Source organism: Poecilia mexicana, unplaced genomic scaffold (assembly GCF_051168715.1).
Source record: "Poecilia mexicana isolate PSO_F unplaced genomic scaffold, ASM5116871v1 scaffold_4, whole genome shotgun sequence".
NCBI classification, from domain to species: domain Eukaryota; kingdom Metazoa; phylum Chordata; class Actinopteri; order Cyprinodontiformes; family Poeciliidae; genus Poecilia; species Poecilia mexicana.
Window position 1 is genome coordinate 8,405,780 of NW_028263373.1, and position 18,687 is coordinate 8,424,466.

The 18,687-nt window shown below is 39.6% G+C and overlaps 1 protein-coding gene across 1 annotated transcript in view; it reads left to right on the forward strand.

Annotated features, from left to right (window-relative positions):
- yjefn3 (YjeF N-terminal domain containing 3) overlaps nt 1-16,198 on the forward strand; it is a 63,631-nt gene extending 47,433 nt beyond the window's left edge. Inside the window, exons 3-6 of the mRNA XM_088004884.1 lie at nt 9,717-9,827; nt 13,488-13,601; nt 15,038-15,188; nt 15,411-16,198. Coding sequence (XP_087861010.1) covers nt 9,717-9,827; nt 13,488-13,601; nt 15,038-15,188; nt 15,411-15,607 — 573 coding nt within the window. The 3' untranslated portion in view covers nt 15,608-16,198. The remainder of the gene's footprint in view (nt 1-9,716; nt 9,828-13,487; nt 13,602-15,037; nt 15,189-15,410) is intronic.
- Nucleotides 16,199-18,687: the final 2,489 nt, after the last annotated feature.

The window sequence follows — 18,687 nt, forward strand, 5'->3', positions numbered from 1 at the left end:
CAATTACAGGGACAGTGATTCTGGTGCGGTCCATTGGTAGTTTGGGGAATCCAAATTGGCATTCAACATTCCCTTTTTTGCATGATTTCAAATGCTTTTAGCTGTGCATTTGAAAGTCTGTTACAATTTTGTGGAGCTCGGGATCTCTGGTTTCATCAGGCAGCTGACAGGATATATAACGAATGATAAACTTTATGACTTCATCGCAACATGAGGGGTCTTCCATTTCAGGTGCATCCTTAATCCATATTACAGCATGTATATGGGGTGAACCCCTTCCCTGATCCTCTACTGATCCAATGGGTTGTGCAGTGGAAAGAATGAGGTCTCTAAACAGTGCATCCACTCTCTTTTCAAACATGCGCATGACGGTTACAGGATTGCTCCTAAGAATTTCACACTTTGCATTCCAGTCAAGCTTAGAAAAACTTACCTGCTCTCCATGCTGACCTTTCATGGCTTCAATGACTTCTGGCCATCTCATTTCAGCAGCAGAGAAGGTGCAAAAGAAAGTGGGCTTTCCAAGTTGCCTCACCATGGTGTGCAAATCACCTAGTCCTTTCTCCCAATAAGCAGGAGTTCCTCTTAAGAGTTCCATGAAACTGGTGGCCTCTTTGTTCTGGATCAATTTTTCCAACTCCTCTTTGTCCTGTAGCATTTTGCTAGAAATGGTTTTTTCCATCTTTGGTGCTTGCTTTCCCTTTCCTTGTCTGAATGGACATACTATCATTGGCAATATGAGTTTCTGTAACAAACTGAGCAAAGAAAAGGTAACTCTGGTCTTTGGCAAACCGAGTATCTATTGAGAACAGCCGTACATTGAAATACATACTAGGTGAAAGCGCAACAAGGCGGGATTCATCTAATGTGTTTATTGAAGTGGCGAAATGTACAGGATACACTTTGGCTTCAAGCCAGCGCAATGCTAAAACTCCCTTCTCCATATGACAGTACTTCCTGTGCTATGTCAGGAGGCTGCATGCAAGTGTCCAAGATCAGACCAGGTCGAAGTGCCTGATGCTCTACCCCTATGTGGTCAGGTTGCTGGTCTGCTGCTGCATCCATTTCAGTCTCCTCTGCTTGTGTATCCGAGTCCTCAACTGGCTGGTCCTCTTGGAAACCCTCAAATGCAGCACTTTCATTTATGCTTACGTCTTTGTAATCTGGATGACTCTCTTTAAGCTTGCTCAGTCCAGCTAACACATTTTTCATGTTGTAAAAGTATTGGTAACCTTTGTACTTGGTTTTTCTCTTCAGCTTCACCTGTAAAAGCTGGGCTTCTGCATAGGGCCTGGGAAGACTGTTTACAACGATTTCCATGTCAGAAGGAACACAGACAACTGCTCCATGTATTGCCCTTTGCTGTCCCCTGGGCAAGGAAACAATTTTTGCAAAAGGTAGAATTTTTGCAATTAATTGCCTTTCAAGAACATTCAATTCTGCAAGCTCTGTGGGAACAGGAGCTAAGTGAAGGTTATTGGCAACAGCAATCGATGGCATCTTTCCCCTGCTTAGATGGCTGTCACACGTGTAGCAGATCCATTTCCCCATCCTCTCTTCGGGTACAAGACATGGGGTTGAGCAAGCAGATTCACACGTGAACATACGTACCTGTTAGACAATCAGCTATGCATATTCTTGGTATATTTATCTCTTTTACAGTACTTTACTTGATTGGGGAAAAGAGCTCTGTGACACATGGTGCAAACATATTTGGGTCCATTTTGAATGTTATAAAAGTTTTGTATCACAACTGTCATTTTGTCACTCATCAGGGGGCGTAAAGTTTCATGATGCAAGCCTACATTTCTTTTGTACTTCCTTCTAATTCGCAAAGCATGCTGCAGTTTATGATTTTTGGAAAGTACTTTTCTAGATACCCTGATTCTCCTGTTGGCAGCATATTTTTAATTATGTTGGACCAGATCATTTGGTTCTCTTTGATACTTTTCCCTCATATACTCACTCATTTCGCGAGGCAGTCACTGCTCTTCCCTGTGTAATGCTAATGGCAGGCCCCAATTAAAAATTATTTGTACCGATCACCTATAAACTATGAATGCTTCTGTTGCAATTATTTTACAATAACTGTCAATGTGTCCAATATTTCAGTTGAAACACTAGATTATTTCTTCTCCAATTATATAAATGTGTTTAAAAGTAACAGTTGGATTTTTATTAGTATTTTTCTAGCAAGAACTTCTGCTTCCCCAATGAAAGTCTTATAAATCGTACAGTTTCCCTTTTTCAATCTGTAATACTTCTTTAAGACTTTTTCAGTCATGTTCCTTCTCCTGTAATAGGAAACATAAATCCAGTCCTATTTTTGTCTGCAAAGAGAAAAACAGATTTGGAAAAAAATCAGTTTTTTCCAAATCAGTTTTGTTTTTTTGGAACAAAAAAAACAAAACAAAAAACCCCCTAAAGATTTATTAAAAGTTGAAACTATCCAGAGTGCAGTCTTGTTGAACGCAGTTTTATGCAAATCTATTGAAAAAAGCTCCACTCTGCATCTCTTGGCAGACCACTTGTAAAGATCATCAGTTTCTGATACACTCTCCTCAGTCTACCAGTTTAAGCCTCCATAATTAACACAAATCTCAGTGAGTCCCCTGTGTGTCCATTTGATTGTACAAGAGGGTAAGAAGTCACAGCTGCTGCTACTTACATTCCCCTGATTTCCATGCACTTCCACACAAGTGTCTGATTGTAATGTGGAGCGAGTGTTCTGAAATTTTGGTGACATTTACGTTCAAACATTTGTGCGGTTCACCTCAGGGCAGAACACCTGAGCTAACTCTTTGGCAGCGGCTCTACGACAAAACCACACGGCCAGTGAAACGACGCTCCTCTTCTGTGGTGCGGCGGCGATTTCATTGCGTTTTGCGATCTGGACTTTTTCAGGATGACGTGTGTGTATGTGTCAGGGAGAGCTGGTAGGAACACATGTGGTTGCCTTTGACTGGACCACAGAGTTGGTCGATTGCCACGCCGGATTCCACTGTGGGCTTTCTCAGTGGGCTGTGATGAATGAGAGTCCAGGCTACAAGATACATGAAACTCTGCTTCATTGGGAGTAGAGAGAAAAGACACACAGAAACACACATTTATGGTTTAAGGGCAAAGGGTCGGTAACAGCTTCCTCAGGCACCTTCCACTAAACTGGGTGGGTGGTGTAGATGGTGGTAGGAGTTTGTCCCACAATCAATGGGTTGCCGATTCAATTCCCGCTCTGTCAGCCTCTGTTGTTGCGTCTTTGGGCAAGACACTTCACCCACCTTGCCTGCTGGTAGGAGTCAGAGGGCCAGGTGGCGCCGGTGCATATCAGCCTGGCTTCTGTCAGACTGCCCCAGGGCAGCTGTGGCTACTGTCCAGTAGCCTGCCACCATGTGAGCATGAATGACTCAGTGTAGTGTAAGCATTTTGGGGTCCTATGGACTTGATAGAGCTCTATACAAGTACAAGTCATTTACCATTTAAGCAGGGCTGTGCGGCGGCGGCATCGGTCAGAAGCAGAGCCTTTATGTTATCCCCTCATAGTGTGTGATTTAACCAACCACATCCACTTCCCCTCTATTATCATCAGCCGCCGTTGGCCTCATGCCTGGCCCTCCACCAGCAGACCCTACAGCTTAGTGTTACTAGACAAACACGGCCTGGATGCGGCAGATCACGGCTGCCCACAGCCGCCAGCAGCGCTCGCTGCTGAACATGACATCACTGCTATTTAGGGAAAATTACAGTAGAAGGAGCAGCAGACAGTCTGATTTCACTGATTTCATTGCTGGCTTGCTGCTCCCGCTGCTGCTGCTGCTGCTGCTGCTGGACTCCACACAAACAAACGTTTGCACACTCTCACACACACACACACCCCTACACTCCTGGTTGCCAGATAGATTATAGGTTCTCTGAAAGTAATCCCTTTAGTGTTCTAACAGCAGTGGCCACAACCACCAGCTCCAGACTGAATGTTTCTGTATCAGTCTGAGGGTTTTCAACACCTGAATGGAGACAGGAGACGTTTGTGTTGCCATGCGGCAATAAATTATTCTTTAGCTCAGGACCACCGTTTGGTCTTGGTGCAAATCTAAAAAAAAAAAAAAAAGTTCTGTTTTCTTGTGATTTAATGTTTGCTTTTAGGCCTGCTGGTAGTTTTTTTTTTTTTTTAGATATGGTGTGTGTTTCATGACAGTTTGGAAGGATGACTTGAGAGGTTTTTTGGGGATTTTTTTTACTTCTTAAGTATTCCCTTTGAGACACTATTACAATCAAGAAAAACATGTTTTGAACAGTATTAATGTTGCTGCTCTTACTCAGGCTCTTTCTTGCCCTTTTAGACATCTGTAGACTCTTTCTGGAGTCCAGTAGACCACGACTATATTTCTGTTTTTATAATTAACCGTTTATTTTAATGAACTGTTTCCTGCTAAACAAGTGGGGCATAAAAATGTTGCTTTTTTCAGCTAAAGTAATTTGGGTCACACTTTATTTTAAGAGGTGTGCGCAAGACTGACACAACGCCTGTCATGAACATTTACGACTATGAAGTGTCATTCAGTAAATAATGACACTTTAAATGCACAGTTGACACTTTTGATGGACTTTTAGTGCAACTTTGCCCTTAAAAGGTCATTATTTACCAAATCACACTTCATGCCAGCAGTCATGAGGATGTATGAAGACTCCTTCATGTTCTTAAGAGGTGTTATGTCATGTTTATGATGGTGTTGTGTCAGAAACATGCACAGCCCTACAAATAAAGTGTTACCATAATTTGCATAGGTAACCACAGCTGCCGGTATTCTAAAATAAATTAGAGACACTTTTAATTTCTTCACAGTGTCCAGCAGGTCCTCTGTGACTTTCCCTCTGGGTTTAATAAAGTACATTCAAATCTATTCAAATACTGTATGTGGAAGAAGGTGCTCTGGTCAGAGGAGCCAAAAACTTTTTGGCCTAGATGTAAAACACTGTGTGGCAGAAACAAACTCTGCACATCGACCTAAACACACCATTCCCATGGTGGCGCATGTTGGGGCAGCATCACGTTGTGATGATGCTTTTCCTCAAGCACAGGCATGGAGGCTGGAGCTCAAAGATAATCTGAGCTAAAACTAGGACAATTCTGGAGAAAAAGTGAATGTTCAGCTTTCAGTAGGACACCAAGACTGTTCTTTCCCCTCCCCAACAGGGACAGGAAAGCTGGGGAGATTTATGGAGCTATATTCAGGACAATCTTAGAAGAAAAGCTGTTTGAGGCTGCAACAATCACGAGAATGGCCCTATTCGATGCGCAGACCTAAATGCAATTGAAAATAGATCTATAGCCACAGTTCCTCTACATCCACTAAGATCAAGTATAAGCTGCTTTGTAAGAAAGAACGGATGCAAATTTTAGTCTGTAGGTTTACAAAACGTGTAGTGAGACAACCACATTGGCTTGAGGTGGTGAATACAAAAACACAGGTTTCTTTCCAAAAGATCTTAGAAAAATACTCATGCATCCGTTTCCTTCAACTTCACAACTTTGCGTCATGTTGTTTTGGTTTATGACACAAAATATTAATAAAGTAAAATTAAGTTGGTGGTTGTTGCATTAAGTGTTAAGTTAAGCACTTCATCCTAAAATGTAAAAAAGTAAAATAAAAAATACTGTAGAGTAAGTACATTTTATTTATATAGCACCTTTCTGAGGCAGTATTCACAAAGTGCTTCATAGTAAAAATAAAAAAAATATTTAGAATCAATAAAAACACACACAAAAAAAAGACATTTAAGAAGTTCATCATCCCAACATAAATTGTCGCTCGTTTAAAAAAGAACGTCTTAAGTCGCTTCCTAAAAGCTTCAATAGAGTCCAACAATCGCACTGTGACATAATGAAAGGATAAGACCTTCTAAACACCCAGAAACTAAAGGCATGAAAGAAATATGCTGAAAATGTCTGTAGAAATTCTTGCTGAGGTGGTTTGAGTTGCTTGAAGGTATTTTGGAATAAAGCTGTCCAACATATTTCACCCAATACAGGAAGCAAGCTTTTATTACCGCTGGATATGAATCTATGCAAAATACATTAAAGAACAGAAAAACTGGGTCGGGCTTGCAAGCTGTATCTCACATGATGATCAAAAAAAAAAGAGCTGTCAAATTCAATATTTATGTGACGATCACTCTGGTAGTCCCTCTTTTCTCATTAAAAAGAAACATAAAAAACAAAAAAGCACATAAACAAAGCAGTTGGGCTCCAAGGCCATATTAAACATGCCATTTATCTCCCTTTCTGGTCATTACTCTCAGTTATTTGCTGATTTGAGAGCCCTAAATCAGAATTAATGACTAATTTCAACAGATTTATATCAGATTTATCAAGCTTCCCTTAGCAGATGAAATTACACAGACGCTTGATAATGCTTTACAGCGTTGCCTGAAGTGAGCTGCGGTTTCACACGGCGCTTTACCCTCGTGGGTTCAGCAGCAGCAGAAAGGACTCCAGCAGTGATCGTCGTGATCCCTCTCAACATTCACAAAAACAACTGTTAAACTTGCCTTTATTAACAGGAAATGTGGTGAGTCCATATGTAAACAACATTCTTGCTTAAATCATCCAGTTTGAAGAAGAGACAGGCTATTTTGTTCATCATAGATTAGTGGATTTATTATTATTACTGAAGTTCCTCCTCCCCACTGAACCAGCAGATATAGAGCGCCATTATGAACAAATATAAAACCGCATCTTCTGTGTTATTGCTGTATAACCTTTAATCATTATGTCTCCTTTTAGACCAGGGGTGTCAGACTCCAGGCCTGGAAGTGAAGCTTTAATGCAGGTGTGTTGGACCAGGGACCACGTCTGAAAGTTGCACAACTCCGGCCCTATACAGTTGATGTCAGACCCCTGTTTTTTTCCACCCCAAGCGATGATTTTCTTTCAAGGCAAAACAGTTTAAAAAAAAAACCAAAAAAAAAAAAACCATTGTTCTCAGAAAGAACATGCCCGAAAGGGTGCACTGCTTTATTTTTTGCACTGACTTATCACATATTACTCAGCCATCTTTGTAAATATATACTTACAAGAAAAAAAAGTTTTTCCTCACAATTTTGCTCATTTGCCAATTGTTGGACAGTTTGTCTCTGAGCAATTTAGAGGGTTTGTCGGAAGGAAAATAGCTGCCTGATGGCAGCGATAGTCAAAAACACGCTTTGCTGACAAGCGTATACACTGTTTTGCAAGAGAATGAATTCCTTTTAAATCTTCCCCTATTTTTACACCGAAAATACAAACTTGGGATTTTCTAAATCTACTTCTTCCTTCTACTTACTGTGAAGCAGAAGGAACATTTGAAAAAATGAAGAAGGTGCCCCTGAACCTAAAATACTGACCTGTTTGAAAAAAAAAAAAAAAACACTACGCATCACCTTGAACACATAATCCCAATTTCTAAACGCGGTGGTGGCAGCATCATGTTGTGGGTGATTCTTTCTTTTTTTTCAACAGAGATGGTGATATTGATAAGAATGATGAGACAGATCAAAAACACTGGGCAAAGAAACCCTCTTAGAAGCTTCAAAAGAAGTGACTTTTAAATAGCCAGAGGTCCAGTTGAGCTCAAAGCATATGCATGTGTGAAAATGGCCCAGTACAAGTTTCAACACAAGTCCTAATAAGAATATAAGGCAAGGCTTGAAAATTGATACCCACAGTCTCTTAAATCTGCCTCAGCTTGAACTTTTTCGCAAAGACTAATTGGCAAAAGTATCACACTCTAGATGAACACAGCTGGCAGAAGTATTTTCCCCCAAAGACTTGCAGCTCTAATTGTAGCAAAAGGTGATGCTGCAAAGTATTGAGAACTAAAAATAGGCCACACTATTCATTTAATTGACAACTTCATTTATCGATATCTTACTTTAGCAAAACCAAGTCTTTTGTCCAAGTTTAATTATCACCGACGCGGGCCCTCATAATTAACCTACTGACAAACAGAGAAGCAAACAATCACACTCCTTTGTTTCTACAAAGTACAAAGAATACTTTCTGGTTTTTATTGCGTGTGCTGATCTCCATCGTCACCCAGACGCCCAATTTAAACCCCGCGATCGATCCCACATGGCCCACGGCAGGCGAAACAATCTCCCTCAGATCTCATTGAGTTACCGTGGTTATTTCTCCGCTGAGCTGTTATGATGGAGATAACAGCCGCTTTCCCATATTCCGGATTCATCGCTCTAGTTAATGCGCTCGGAGTCTTGTTATCCATCCAATTATCCGACGTGGACGATGGCCTGTTTCCCCCGCATGAACTTGCTGCCGTGGTGAAAGACTGAGTTGAAAATGGAGGTAGATGAGTTTTATACACAGTGGAGGAATTTTCGGCTACGTTTTATTGCTTTTGATGGATGAGCGCTGCGAACTAGGCCATGGACACTTCCTTCTCACGATACACACGTTTCTATTGCTGGAAGAGTCTGTCGACTTTAAAACAAGTAACTCTTTTAAAATATACATGTAACAACTTTGAAGTATAGATTTAACAGTTCTAGCGAAGTGAACAAATTCATTATGGTGTCCTATTTTTGATCTGATATTGAGAACTGCTTTTCAATTTTTAGTACTTTGAAGAAGCTGTGGAAAGTCAGAGTGAAATGACTGAGGACCATTTTATTGAAAGTGAGCGTGTACATACGCTCAAAGACACTCTCGCTAACATGGCGATTTGGTTTATTTGAGAGAGACGGAAGATTGGTCTCTCAGGAAGACAGCCCCGCAGGCGAATACCTGTCTGCCTTAAGAAGGTGCGGGCTGATTTACAAGGGAGACTGAAGCCACTAAACAAGACAGACGCCAGCAGCCCACAGCAGTCGGGATGGAGACAGAAGGTGTGTTATATATACAGAGGCATCCCGTGAAGAGTGAACTGGAATTTTTTCCACTGTTGCCAGGGTTATTTTAATGATAATAGACTGTCTCTCATAGACACAGTGTAGCTGGTGCCATTTTCAGCCTCCTCTGGCAGCAGCAGCAGCAGCATTCTGTGGCCTAATATTTAAAGAATGATGAAGAGCCTGAGGTAAAGATCGGATAACCCGTGCTGAATGAGAACCACAGGTGAGAGTGCCAGAACCGAGCTGATGCTCTAGTTTTGAACTTCTTTAGCATTTCGCACCAATATTCTTGAGAAGATGACGGTTGCACGGCTAACTGCTGCTTTGGAAAAATGTAACATTCTTAATACATCTCAATAACGACTGTTGGCGGTCAATTAAAAGAGTCTGAAATAATATTCGGGTGTAAAGTGGCACAGGGAATTGAACTGTTCGTCTTACCTAAACCGTTCATACAAAAGACCACCAGATCTGAAATCACTGATTCCACGTGGCTGCTTCAAATTACAGGTCTTCTTCAAACTGATTTCTCCGTGGCGATCCTCATGGTTCTGTTTTGGGGCTTTTGTTATTTCTTGTTGACATGTTTCTTCTTTAGCTCAACTGCGCCAACGTGGAGCCCTCGATTCAACTCAGTTCAACTGATTCTATTAAAAAGTACTTTTTAGTTAAAACAATTGTTGTTATAACTCATGCTAACCAAGTTTCTTCAGAGTCGAGATTGTGATGACTGTGGGCAGGAAAGATATCCCGTAGAGCGAGAATTTGAGCTATGTAAGAAAAATAGCACTCCCTTGCTTTACTTATCTTTCACATTTATGTCTCCCCTTCAGGCCTATCCACTGAGTGCTTTATCAAAGAAGCAACCGACAGTGCTGGTGATCTGCGGTCCAGATCAAAATGGCTCCATCGGCCTAGTGTGTGCCCGACATCTCCGCATATTCGTAAGTAAATACAAACCAAACATATTAAAGTGACTAATGTGGGTCTGAGAAATGATTCGTTAAAACGGTCTTAAAAACAGCCTGGCGAGTCATTCAGACAAATGAAAAACAATCTCCAAACTTTAACGTGTGTCACGACTAACAGGGGATTCTGTATACAGGCCCTAAGTGCTTTACAGAATTTCATTTCGGCTCCTGTAAACGGCTTGAAGCAGTTATCCCATTACACTCTCTGCAAGGGCACTCAGACAGTCATGATGATATCATGCCATTGTTACTCCCATTAAAAGCGTCTTGAAGCTTTGCCTCACTCCCCCCCGCACCCACCCGGTGCGATGTTGGAGTTATTTCTGGAGCTCGCACACTGACTGACATGTCAAGACAATTTATTTTAAGAGCAGCGATCCATCACTTCCATATATCGCTGACAATTTTAGCGTCTCTCGTATTAAATGTGCGATGTTATCCCGTTTTAGTCCTTGACTTTATTAGTGGAGAAACGTCAGAGGTGAAGTCTGAAGATCTTTGGCTTAGGATGGAGTCCATTCATTCACTTTAACGCAACTCTCAGATATGGTAGATTTACTGTGCGTGGACAGTTTCGAGTTACAAACGTGTTTGGGGGATTTTGATTTAAGCAGGCAAATTCGTCTTTATGGAGTCTTCTCCTCCAAATCCTCTCATATGATTTCATCACAAGAATGAATAAACAAAGATTTTGATACGGTTGTTTTTGAAAACTCTCCATTTTGACTGAAGCAGTTAATTGGATTAATTGTGTTCAATGGAATATTAAAACTTTGAAATAATCATCAACTAATTTAGTAATTGAATAACTGTTATCTGGAGTATACAGACTTTAAAAATTACAATAAGCCTCAATTAAGCCAAAATTACACAACAAACGTACATTTTCCATTAAAGATATAAATCTTTGTAAATATGTTCATCCCAGAACTCCTGAAGCAGAATAGTTTTAGCTTCATCCGTGTGGAGTTAAAACGTAACAAAACGTAGATATTCAAGGGTATATATGTGATACATTGGTTTTATTTGACCCTGTGCTACATAAATACATGTTCATTTCTCTGGTTTTTAAAAGACAATTCAGCTTACACAGCTGAACGGGGATCATGCTTGTCTGAGTTGAGAAATGGCGCTAACTTTGAACAGCAGATCTACTGTCTGTGTGAAAGAGTACATGTGCTTAAAGTGTGAGGAGATCCCTGTCAACAGGACAATGCACACCAGAATGAGAGAAACATGCATGCACGAGAACACGCACACACACACGCACACACGTAACACACACACACACACGCACACACACACACACACACACACACACACCTGACGCAGAGCTGTAAATGTGATTAGACAAAGTATGGAAATGAACGTGAAATATCCAACATTTGCATGTCGCACAAACATGTCAACCTTTATTCAGACTCCTGTGTAAATCATGAGGTTCCTCATTGATATGAAAGAAAACACAATTCAGCACAACAAAGTACATATATGTTTTTATTAAAGCTAATACGCTTTGAAAGTAAAAAAAAAAAAAAAAAAAAGATTAATTCTGCAACATAAGCCAATGCAGTTCACTATTCAGTGAATTATATTTCTTTGTTGAAATTCCATAATATTAGTCCCTTATATTTTACACATGAATTACATTTTAATGCTGGGTTAAGTAAATGACAGAAGGTTGCACACACTATTTAAAGAAGACACGTTATTACATGTGGAAAATTGTATTGTTTTTACAGAAAAATGACTTACTGTTACTTTTAATGTCGTGTGTCGTTTTAATTGGTCATTTTTTACACGAAAATGACAAACTGTTACTGTTAATGTCGTGTGTTTGAAAACTAAACTCTACAAAGCACCATCATCCCTCAAGGGCTGGAAGCTTGGCGCTGGTGAATGTGAACATTTACGGGAAAATAGCTTTTCTGCACCATTTTTCCTGGCTATTGTCTTAATGACTCTACAAACAGTCATTAAGAGTTCTTCTTCAGTTTCTCTGGATTTGCAGCCTGCAACTTCTGTTCAGGTCAAACAAATGCCAGGTCCAGTGACTAACCCTGACAAAATCTATTTTTTTCTACGTTTTCTGCTCAACGGTAATTCCCAGTAAGGGGAAAGGGCAATTCAAACACGAACCTACGTAATTTAACTCACAAAATGAATTCATATGGAAAATTTCAATACATTGGGTAAAAAAAAAACAAAAAAAACAAAAGAGTTTTGGTGGAAATATGCCATAGAAGCTGTGAGTGTACATGAACCAAGCTATATTTGCCACGTCTCAAAATACCAAACCAACACTCACTGCCAGTTCTGGTATTAGCTCAAATAGGAACCACAGATACAGACTAAGTGTACTTGCTGTGAGCTTACTGGGAGATATATTGAATCTGTTATCCTCAGAACAAACACCAAGAGGGAATGGACCATTAACACAGAGCCATGTTAACAGGAAAAACCGTGTTGCGGTTATTCTGTGCTCTTTTGCCTTGTTCCCACTGAGTGGCACGGACCAGTGTGACTCGGCATGCTATTTTATGGTCTGGTGTACTGACAAGAGCATTTTCACCACCAGCTGGACTCTCAATGGGCAGATGAGGTTAAACCCAAACACCTAACACTGCATCATTCTAATGTGACAACAAATAAGATGCTGTTTCTGTTCCCACATCAAAGGACTGAGATATATCTCTGCAGAACCCACATATCCTGGACACAAACTGTACCCGTCGGTTGAACAAAGAGCTATTTGCAAAAACCAACCTCCACAGAAAGACTTTCTTGTCCTGAGCTTCCTCTCTGATGGACACGAAGAACACCTTATTGGGAGAGCAGTCTGATACTCTACCTGTAAACAAAAATATGCACAATTTGTGCTATTTAGCCAACCATTTAAAAAGAAGTGTGTTTTTATTTTTTTTGTCTACTGTAGAGTTTACATATTTCTATGTCTATATGTGTCCAATTCCTCTATAAAGCTGACTTTGATACTTAAAATGCTCTTGAAGTCTTATAGTGTTCTGTAGAATAATGGAATTAACATTTGACATAAATATAAGCTGCCACGTATTTAAATGAAAGAAAAGTGTCCTTAAGATCATAATCCACATATTCCTAGACCTAACTCGATGCACTTTAGGATTGCTTTTGTCATTCACCTGAAAGGCCTTGGTAGATGCACATCATAGGATCCTTGTGTTAAAAGTTTACGTGAAAGTAAGATGTCGACAAAGTCACCCTTAATGTAAAAACAGCAAGGGGAAAGGGAAATTTAAACACGAACCGACACAGTTTAACTCGCACTCATTCTGCTGACTCTTAAAGATTTATCTTTGTGACTGTGAAAAATTCATGGTCACAGGTGCTTCCTGCTGAGCATCACACACCTCTCAGACAGAAGGTGTCTGGATTTCTACTCTTCTCAGCTTCCAGCTATTACGGGAATTTTCATACAGAAAACAGACTGTTGAAACCACAACTTCTGATCAGGGTGCAATAGTATTTTCTCCCCGCAGTGAACTGCTGGTCAAGTGTGCACCGAGAAATTTTCCACACCGAGTCCCGAGAGCATTGGCAAAAACCTTTTTCTCTCTTGTTCTCCATCTTCATGTTTTTCTGTTTCTGGTGCAGGATTATGAGCCCACCGTCTATCACCCGAAACGTTCCTCTCACAGCCTGCACCAGGATTTCACAATTCAGTGTGAGAAGATGGACATCCCTTTCCTCTCCTATCTCCCTACGGAGGTCAGTAGCTGTTTAACAGAGTACATTTTGCAAGACCTTCAACCTTGTCCTACCAAACTGTTTTCCATTTGTGGTTACAGTTGGTTTAGTTTGAAACTTATTTCAAATCCTGTACATGTATGGGTGGTACTGAGGCTGCCATTGTCCAAAACTGCAACTATTATTACTACCGCTACTATTACTGTGACTACCACAAATACTACGAACACTACAACTGCTGCAGCTGCCACAGCTCATCATATCTCACTGCTCTTCCTTATTAAGTTTTTAAATTAAAACTTTAAGCAAGTTAAAGTATTTTTTTAATCTGTGCATTTAAATCAAGTTTAATTATATTTTCATTCTAAAAAAAAACACACACAAAAAACCAAATGTAAGTTTTTTTTTTTTTTTTTTTTTCATCTATGGACTGTGTTTGTGACAGGCTCCTGGTGGTTTTGGTGTCTCATTTTGCTTAAGCCTTGGGAAAGCTACAAAGTCAATATTAGCATTTTGAATGTGGTTTGCCTTTTTTTAATAACACAGACATTTAATTGGTTTTGAAAGAGCTGCCTGAGGCCTCAAGGCATAAGACTGTAAGTGTCTAGGATCCGATTCATAAAGACGATCTAAAAAAAACTTTTAAATCAGCCATTTTACTGTGTGAAAAATAATATAAAAGTTAATGGTCATTCAAAACAACTGGCAACATGCCCACATATGGCCATCATGAGAGCAGACCAGAAGATGATAAAAAAAACTCTTAAAATCCTAAAAATGTCATCATGAAACTAACTGGAGGTTCTTGCTGCTGTTGATATAAGTGCATAAAAAATTACAGCTGAAGAAGAAATGGGCCCTATTACATGACAATTATTAAAAAAAAAATAAAAAAATACAAGTAGGACCACTAGTACCTGGTTGAGAATTAAGAAATGGATTAAGTCCTGGAGTTTTATGTGAAACTCTTAAAACATCTCACGGCTGAAAGCGAGAACTGGAGTGAACATTCCTCGAACTCTTGTAAATGGCTGTAAGAACCGTATCACTGAAGTTTTATCAGCCAAAAGGGATTACAATAGCCAATGGATAACTGGACATTCTAAAAAAAAATAAATAAAAAAAATTAACATGCATTTTTTGTTGTATTTCTAGTTTAATTGTTGAAGCAGGACTAATGGTTTACCTGCGATTTAAATTATTCTCACACCAAAACACAGATAAAAAAGAAATATTAGACATCAAAACATAAATATATCTTAGGAATGGATGGAAAATATTTACTTTTATCCCACCGGAGTGTGTTTTGCGTGTGTGTTAGATTCCAATAAACAACCTTACCATTAGAGGATGGAGTTGGAGAAAAAAAAAGTTTGACTTTGGCTAAATGTTCTGTTTGAATTATTACTATATTGAACTAAAACTATATTATTCACTCCGACTTGTTCTTTGTTCAGGTGCAACTCATTAATGATGCCTACAACCTAGTGATCGATGCCATGCTAGGCCTGGAGGCAGACTCATCCAATATTAAGGAGCCATATTCTGGCATCCTGGTCACCCTAAAGCAAATCAAGATTCCCATTGTCAGTGTGGATGTGCCCTCAGGTAAGGTTTTAATAATGTGCTTCTGACTTAAGGCCAACAAACAAAGCAGGATAAATGAGCCGCAGGGCACCCAGCTGGGAACCCTGGCTTCCAAAACTGAGTTTTCCAGGTCTGCTTTCAGACGTGAAGAATAAATCTTGCGTTGCTGTTAGCTTAGTCTGTGTTCATCAAAGTTCGACTTCAGCAACTTTCATGCAAATACTAACATTTTGTCTTCCCCAGGTTGGGATGCAGAGGAACCAAGTCAGGATGGGATAAACCCAGAAGTTCTCATCTCACTCATGGCACCAAAGAAGTGCGCGCTAAACTTCTCTGGGAAGCATTTCTTGGCTGGACGCTTCCTGCCCTATGACATTCAGAAAAAATATGAGCTTAATCTCCCAGACTACGCTGGCACGGACTGTCTCCTGGAACTGTAACGCACGGAAACACGGGAGCTGGTGTAACCACTCTGCCCTCGGTCGCATTTTATAGGTTGTTACTGTAATTTAACGTCAACATCTCGGCTGTTTAGATCCAAAATGCACATTAGCCAAATGTGTTGTTGAGCTGCTGTAAAAGGATGAATCTTAGAGCAATGGCTTCGAGTCGTGTCTGTTTAGGAAATGGCATGAGGAGTTTGTTGTCAGTCGACGTGTCAGAGCTGTAGCATTCCACCGTTTTCTAGTTTCCAGAATTGGCAAAGAAAAAAAAAACTAAAGAAACAAGTTTTCTATCATTAAAGTCATTGGATTTTTTTTCTATTTTGTTTTCCCAAGATACCCCAAAGCTTTTATGTTCTCATGTACTCCTTCTGTGGTCCTTTCTCCCTCAGTGTGCTGCTAAAATAACGTGGTGTAGGTTGGCGTTTTGGGTATAAATATATAAAACTATATTTGTGTTCTTTTGATTGTTTGGTCATTTTTAAACTTGCCACTACGTTCTTTTAGTTAATGCATTTTGCTTTTACAAAACGTTCAGATATTTCTTGTTGATCAATAAAAAAAAGAGAAAAAATCTGACCAATTTCAGGAAGCGCAACGTGACTGGTGTTTTTAACCCTTTTCACTAATATAATGACAATAATTCAAACATGTACTTGGGTTTTTCTCAGAGCTGCCTCTAAAAACAGACGTAAATGATGGCAATATTAACTTTAAACAACACAATATTTGGAATGTTCATTCAGTACATTTGCTTATATACTACAAGATTTATTCATCTTTGGTTTTCACGAAAGACCAACACAGTCAACCACACAACTTTGAAGTGGAGGAACACAGTTGTATTTACTCAAATTAAAACATATATTAAGGGGTCAAAGAGCGAAAAGGACTTATATGTTTATACAACTTTGGAAACCACGAATATTTTTTTTCTATCACTAAGCATTCATAATAACTTTGTGTAGGTCTGTCACAAAAATATCAATAGCAGATGTCGAAGTTTGTGGTTCTGATGTAACAAAACGTAAAAACATTCAGGTGCAGGCCACAGTAAGTCTTCAATTAGGTTGCTCTCCCATCCCCATGTGGGGACCCGACTAGAGTAACACAAGCACTGAAGTAATCAGATATTGAAGTAATGTGCATTCGAGCGTTTGAATAATGGCCACTGATTCATTGAGTTTGAAACAGAAGCATATTGCAACAATTAAAGCCGGGCTTCTTGAAAAGAACTCATATGGTTGCGCCCCTTTTTCTGCTCCCAACTGGATTTGGTTTGTTAATATAAGCTGTAAACAGGTGAGATCGGCCTATAATCAGCCCAAGAAGAAGAAGATCTGTCCGTGTGGAGGCTAGCGCTGCAGCTTTCGGTGAGAATGACTTAAGACGGAGGTTCCTGTGCTGTTTACGGCTGAGGTAATGTGTATTTATACAACCTTAGGAGCTTCTTCAGCATACTAATGCACTAATGCCTGGTGAGTGTGCACATGTGTGAGTGGGTGTAGGCAGTCAGTGAAAAGGAATGTTTATATGTTGTTCACTCTGCACTGTCCAAAGCAATTGGGAAATGACTGTGGAAATATCTCTGAACTGTCAGTGGCCTAGTCTTTAATGTCCGTCCAAGACTCTCTCAGGCAACAATGGGTCTGTCGTTACAGTGTCAGTGGTGCTCATCACCAGAGCGGGTGAGTAATAAACACCGGAGTCCTTGATTGATATAAATTTATACAGTCAAATGTAACGGCAGCTGTTTTCCAATGTTTAGGAGCAGACTCTGCGTGGTGGGTTTGGATATAGGACATATGGGTAGATGCCCAGGGTGGCATCAGAAGGTCGCTTTGGGGGCAACACAAGCGCTTGTCATTTCACCTCCATACGCCTTGAAGAAGTTTTCTTCTGCTTCTGATGCAAGGTGCAGTAAACTGCAACCCCTGCTTGCTGCAGAGAATAGAGAAATAATTTCAAACACTGCAATGGAAAGTTAATCCTGTGCCAGGATTTAGATGATTTCCTGCATTTTCATTGGCTGTGGTTTGGCTGAAGGAGGAGCTAATTCAGAGTCTTATTTGTGTAAGAAATTTCACTGGTCAAAGACTTAGCTTTTTGCCTAAATCTTAAAAAATTGTGGCACTGTGACAAATTTTCAAAATGGAAACAGTCAAAAAGGCGATCAGCAAGGAGGGCTTGTTTGCTCTAATGATGAAAACGTTTTTTTTTTAGCAATTATTGAGAAGGATATAAATAATTTCATGGTATTTTTTTTATATAATCTTTTACATTTTTTTGTTGTCTTCTGTCCAATTAGAAACCACCATCTTGCTTAGTAAAAAATCTTTTTAACTTTTAACCAGCCAGGAGAATAAATAATTTGTAGCTTTTGCCTCTCAACTAGGAGATTTAAACTCCACATAATAATGTGCTAACAATACCATAATGAATCAAATAAGCCATAATAAGGTGCATGGCGAGGTAAACCTTACCCCATTTTCACCATTTTAATCCAGACATTTTGTATCTTGTGGCATTTGGTTCAGCATTAACTGATTTGGTCCAGTTGCAAACATTTATAAACATTTTTTCTATATATAAGGATTAATGTTGAGTAAATCTATGAAGAGGTCGTTTGGAAAGACTAAAAGGAAAACTCTGAAATGTCATGGAAACAGCTTTCAAAGGAATAACTTTGCCATACGGGGAACTCCGTCTGCTGCAACACTTAGGAGAGCTGCACGCGTCCAAGTGCCATTCACTGTCATGGAAAGATCCAAAGCTTCCCGGCAGGGCATTGTTTTGTCATTATTGATCAAGAGTATTCACTTCATCTAATAGTCTGTTAAATTTGGCTACCATACATAAACATTTATTTTGGTTGTTGTTCTTAATTGTTTGCAGAAGCCAATACAGTGTTTAATAAAAATAAAACATTCAAAGGTGCTAACCAGAATGTGTATTTGGTGGAATCAACACTCTAAAGACACTCCTATCATGATTACCCTTCTGTTTTTTTTTTTTTTTTGGAAAATAGCTGATTATATTACTTAAAGCATTATAACTGTGATCTTCAGCTTTGTACA